The sequence below is a fragment of the Myotis yumanensis genome, unplaced genomic scaffold (assembly GCF_028538775.1).
Source record: "Myotis yumanensis isolate MYYU_CA2020_CCGP unplaced genomic scaffold, mMyoYum1.0.hap1 SCAF_7, whole genome shotgun sequence".
Classification (NCBI taxonomy): domain Eukaryota; kingdom Metazoa; phylum Chordata; class Mammalia; order Chiroptera; family Vespertilionidae; genus Myotis; species Myotis yumanensis.
In genome coordinates this window covers 280,279-286,278 of record NW_027223758.1, presented here as the reverse complement: position 1 = coordinate 286,278, position 6,000 = coordinate 280,279, and the positions used below count along the sequence as shown (strand labels likewise).

The 6,000-nt window shown below is 53.3% G+C and overlaps 1 protein-coding gene and 1 pseudogene across 1 annotated transcript; both read left to right on the top strand.

The window, feature by feature from the left end:
- The first annotated feature begins 551 nt into the window (after positions 1–551).
- On the top strand, positions 552–2,304 carry LOC139014294 (general transcription factor IIE subunit 2 pseudogene; annotated as a pseudogene).
- Positions 2,305–3,780: 1,476 nt separating this feature from the next.
- Positions 3,781–4,879, top strand: LOC139014293 (aly/REF export factor 2-like). The gene is given in 4 exon segments (XM_070421297.1): positions 3,781–3,872; positions 3,950–4,080; positions 4,083–4,381; positions 4,511–4,879. Coding segments are annotated over 4 exon segments (891 nt in total).
- The last annotated feature ends 1,121 nt before the right edge of the window (positions 4,880–6,000 follow it).

Genomic DNA, 6,000 nt, shown 5'->3' with positions numbered 1-6,000 from the left:
CAGCACTGTCACCAGGAGTTTGGCGTTCCTGGAAACTTGCAGAAACCGGAGAGGATCAGTGGTATGTCTTATAGAGAAGTCTACGCCAAGATGTTCCCATACAGAAACCTTTTGGGTTTGTGGCAGCTGGATTATGGCTATAGAAGACTGCTGAATGTAGTGGTGGTGATGGATTATGCATTACTAGTTGGATGTACAGGCCTCGCCTTAACACCCATATGGATGGCCCAATGCAATTCGAGCCTTCGTTTTGAGTTCACCTGACGCAGAGGAAATCAGCCACGGTGGAGTACATGGACGGCTTCTACAGCTTTTCCCACAGGCGCCACATGCAGATTCAGAAGGACAGGTTCAGCATCCGGTGGATCCAGAGAGACCCCCAACAGGATTCACCAACGCAGCTTAGGGGAGGAGAGGGGCTGGAGATGTCGCAAGAGGACAGGCAGCTGTATGACCGCCTGACCTAGCGCTGCCTCTACCTCCCGCCGAGCCACCCGGGCGACCTCATCAGGCCAGGCCTCTTCCAAGGGAAATCCGATGGCTTCAGCCTAATGATTGCCATGCTCAGCTTCCATGGGAAGGATTCCAGGGTCACAAAGTTCACAGGAGACTTAATCTGGACATTAGAGGTCCACCTCATGCGCCGCATCAATCTGCCAGATGGCGAGATCTTCAGCAACTTCAACAAGCTCTCCCGCGTGGTCTAGGATATTGAGGAGCAGGAGATCTGTGAGCATCATCATCATCATCAGCAGCAGCAGCAGCAGCAGAAGCAGGAAAACAGAACTGAGGAAAGCAAGGGTCATGGCTGGCAGAGCCCTGCGCAGCCCAGCATCGGGGAGTCCTGGGCTGCACCTTCAGAGGAGCAGCCTGTTCCGTTTGTTCTACCTGTAGGCGTGCACTCAGGAGACCAGAACTACCCCAGAACATGCAGGATGTGTTTCCATGGCATGCACGTTGATACCTTACATGGCTCCGCCTACCCCAGGCGCTGCCCTGGAGTCTTCATCCTGTTCGATGAGAACCACTTTGGGTTCAGCTGGTTGGAGATGAAATACTTCATCCTGTTAGGCAGAGTCCAGAACACCTTCCAGCATGTGGAGGCACCATACCCGCAGGCCTTCCTGGAGATGCTCTCAAACATTCAGCCCCGACCCCCCAGGAGGAGCAGCTTGCATGCACTTTGAAGACTGGACCTTCTGACCTCGTGACCCACCTTTGTTCGATTTTTTTTTAAATCCTCACCCGAGGATATATTCCCCTTGATATTTAGAGAGAGTGGGGGAGAGGGGGGAAAAGAGACATAATCCATGTTAGAGAAACACATCAGTTGTTTGCCTCCTGCACAAGCCCGGACCTGGGCCAGGCTGGGTAGGGGCCAGAAATTGAGGTAGAAATAAACCTTAGACCAGCGGTCTCAACCATCCTAATGCTGCGACCCTTTAATACAGCTCCTCATGTTGTGCGGAGCCCCAATTTCCTTGTTACAAATTGAACATGAACATAATTTGGGATAGATAGATAGATAGACAGATAGGTAGATACGTAGATAGAAATATAAAGATACCGGGATAGCCCTGAACTGCCTGGTGGTGGCCATGCTGCCGAGGCCCCAGCACAGAGTGGTGGTACAGATGTCTATGGACCTGTCCCTGTTCATCAGTCCATGTTGTTCTCTATATTCCACAAATGAGTGAGATCACGTGGTATTCATTTTTCTCTGACTGGCTAATTTCACTTTGCATAATGCTCTCCAGTTCCACCCATGCTCTTGCAAATGGCAAGAATTCCTTCTTCTTCTTTTTATTTTTCACTGCAAGGTAGTATTCCATTGAGTAGAAGATAAGAAGGCTCTGCTTCTGCTCATAGATAAGCATGACTAGCGAGGCTTAGGAGGAATTCTTCTAAAAGACATAGAGGAAGAACTGCCCAATTCCCAGAAAGCTGTGAAGGCTTTATAAGACCAGATATTCTTTGTAAATCATCCAGAAAAGAAGAAAATTCTTTTCTTCAATGATAAAAGCTGTCAATTTTCTGTGGACGAAGGGTTTCAGAAACTGTGGAGGAGTGTCACTGTGGATTCAATGGGTGAGGAGAAAACTGGAGAAGGCAGCGGAGATATTCAGAAGAATATCTGAAGCGACAGGGTATTTCTTCCATGCATGAATCCAGACCAAAGAAAGTGGCCCCTATCCAGAGAAGGAAAAAGCCTGCCCACTACACAAAAAGCGACGATTTAAGACTCATAGCGAACACATGGCTGGAGTGCTGAAGGATGACTCTGACATTGCTCCTAGTAAATAGTGAACAGTTTTGTAGTGTGAAGAGGTCACCACACACCAACAGAGGAGGCAAACCAGCTTGAGGAACTGGATTCAGGTCAGCTTCCTCCCCCCACATTCTTGGATTTGGGGGCCTGGAATGACACCTTCCACGTCATGCCAGATTGAAAAACAAACAAACAAAAAAACACTCCTTAAAAAAATAAAAATAAAAAGCCTCTATGAAAAACTCTTTGATCCGGCCTTTTAACTTTCTCAGGCTTCGGCAAGCCCAGATGGCCAGGCCCGGACTTGGTCTGTGGGCGGTGCCTGACCATCCATCCATCCAGAGAGTGAGCAGGCTGGGGGGTGAAGAGTGGAGAGGGCCAACAAGATGGCCCGAGCCGGACAAAGTTTTTGTGGATTACAGAGATTGGGTTGACTGGGACCTTGGCCTGGGCCAAAGATCCCGTCCAGCCCTCTGCTGATCAAGAAGCGTCAATGCAAGCGCCCCTTCCTGCAGCCTCTTCTGGGGAAGGCAGAGCCAGGTGACTGGACTTCCCCAGTTCTGGTTAGACCCGAGGCGGGAAGGACATGCAGGGAGCTCTGTCTTCGAGAAGGCAGGAGCAGAAGGGTGCTCATGGATGCCGACGGACCATTCAAAGCCAGAAGTGTCCGTGCGTGACTGCGGTTGTACACGCGCGCGCGCATACACACACACACACACACACACACACACACACACACTCCCAAACGCACACCCACACCCACATACCTAGTCCTCCTCCCCCCCCACACACACAAATGGGAGTACAAGGTCCGCTAACAAGATATCTGCTGAGTGACGCATGCCTAGGAGATTTACTGTGGCTTTATTCCTTGTGGATTGTCCTGGCCACACCGTAGCTTGTCTAAATAGGTATTGTCCCCTCTTCAACCCAGAAAATGGCGATGACTCTCTGCAAGGCCTGGAGATGGAGATCTGTGGCCTTCCTGGGTACCTGCCCCATCTTCCAAGCCCTCCCCAAGCCCGGGAAACGCTTCAGCGGGCCAGTGGCGCACTCTATTGGTCCTGGATCGCCAATGCAAACCTCCGCCCTAAACTTGAAGCCCAAGGAACCTGTGAGGTTTTCAGTCCTGGGGGCGGCTGATTTGGTTCCTCCCACCAGCTCTGGGGCTATAAAAGAAAACAGGGCCTTCTTTGCAGAGCTTCTCAGCCCTAGGCTTGTGGTCGTGGTCATCGTCATCATTCTCCAAGGGAGGAGATTTCAAGAGAGAGGTCTCGCCAAGACCCGGTGCCAGGACATAGAAGCAGCTAAAGCACCTGGCTAAAGACTGGCTGGGCTGCTGATCCACTGAACGCTGTCTCAGTGTCATTTCTTTTTCACCGACTCGTCCACACACTTAGGAACCCCTGGGCCTGGATCCCAAAATCTGGGACAGCCCCGGCACCGCGCCGGAATTGAAGGATAGGAGTCCCTCCCCACGGGCTCGATCCGAGGTTGGTTCGGGGCCCGCCATGGCCGACAAAATCCACATGTCACTGGACGACATCATTCGGCTGGACCGGAGCCAGCAGGATGGCCATGGCCGGGGCCATGGCCGAGGCTGGTCGGGGACAGGAACCGAGGCCGGACAGGCTCCCAGGGAGGCCGCGATGGCAGAGCGCAAGCCCCATCCTCCGAGAGCTGGGGCAGCGGGCCGTTTCGAAACAGGGCGGGCCTCGGCCGAGGCAGGCACCGGCCAGTGCCCTACAGCAGGCCGAGACAGCTTCCCGACGACGGGCAACACGACCGCTTCCACAGGGCCTTTGGCAGGGAAGCAGGCCTGATGACCAGGGGAAGCTGCTGTTGTCCAACCTGGACTTCGGAGTGTCCGACGTGGACATCCAGCAGCTGTTTGCAGAGGTCGGGCCTCTGAAGAAGGCGGCTGTCCATTACGACCGCTCTGGCCGCAGCCTGGGAACAGCCCACGTGCACTTTGAGCGCAAGGCAGACTCCCTGGAAGCCAGGAAGCAGTACAATGGCGTCGCTTTGGATGGCCGTCCCCTCCATATCCAGATCCTCACCTCACCGATAGACACGCAGCCCAGGCCGGTACCGAGTATCAACAGAGGCTGGGTGACTACAAACGGAGAATCTGGAGGCTTCCGCGGCAGCGGCGGCACTCAGGACCAAGCCTGCGGAGGCAACTGGCGTCCAGGCAGGTGCACATCCCGCCATTCAAAGTGACACATCTCGTCGGAGGAGTTGGACCTCCAGCTGGACGCTTACATCTCCATGATGGGCCCAAAGCAGTTAAACGCCAAGCAGAACGCTTACAGCTCGATGAGGAGCACCCAACAGTTGGACGCCCAAAAGGACGCTTATAACTCGATGAGGGCCACCAAAAGCATGAATGCCCATCTGGGCACTTACAATGCGATGAGGGACACCAAAATGTTGGAGGCCCAGAAGGATGCTTACAGCTCCATGTGGGACACCGAGGAGTTCGACTCCCAGTTGGACGCTTACAACTCGCTGAGGGGCACCAATAAGTTGGACTCCCAGAAGGAGGCTGACAACCCGATGAGGGGCAATGAGCAGTTGGATGCCCAGGAGGATGCTAAAAGTCGTTGAGGGGCACTGAGCTGTTGGAAGCCCAGCTGGACAATTACAAAGCGACGTGGGGCTCCAGGCAGTTGGATGCCAAGCAGGACGTTTACAGCGCGATGAGGGGCACCCAACAGTTGGACGCCCAAAAGGGCGCTTACAACTCGATGAGGGCCACCAAAAGGATGAATACCCATCTGGGCTCTTACAATGCGATGAGGGACACCAAAACGTTGGAGGCCCAGAAGGACACTTACAGCTCCATGAGGTACACCGAGGAGTTGGACCCCAAGCTGGACGCTTACACCTCCATGAGGGACACCGAGGGGTTGGATGCCCAGTTGGACGCTTACAACTCGCTGAGGGACACCAAAAAGTTGGACGCCCAGAAGGACTCTGACAGCCCGATGAGGGGCACTGAGCAGTTGGATGCCCAGCTGGACAATTACAAAGCGATGAGGGGCCCCAAGCAGTTGGACGCCAAGCAGGACGCTTACAGAGCGATGAGGGACACCTCGGAGTTGGACGCCCTAATGGACACTTACCACGCAATGAGGGACACCGAGGACTTGGACGGCCAGATAGACACCGAGGAGATGGACGCCCTGCTGGACGATGACGATGCGATGATGGACACCAGCTAAAGCACCAGCAAGTCAGTGTGCGCGAGGATGGCCAGGGATCAGGGGCCAATGATGGAGTTGTTTCTTCTGTTTGGAAATAGGATTTAAAACTCCTAGAAAGATTTTTCGTTAACTTTTATTTTATTCAATAACTCTGAAAAAGACCTGTTTTGTACCGCAGAATTTTTGGGATTCATTTTACCGGTTGCTGTTTTCATCTTGGCCATAATCACCCGAAAAGGTGTGGGAAAAACAAACAAACAAACAAAATAAGTCATCCCCTCCGATAAAACAACAAGAACAACAAAAAACACTCCTCAGAAAAAAGGGTTGATCCCACCTTTGAAATTTCTGAGGCTTTGGCAAGCCCAGGTGGTCAGGTCCTGGACTTGGTCTCTGGGCGGGGGCCTGACCATCCATCCACAGAGTGAGCTGGGTGGGGGGAGGGTTGCAGGAAGGGGGTGGTTGGTGGGGGGGTGGGTGTGGGCGGGTGTGGACCAGATGGACAGGCCAGGACATAATGTT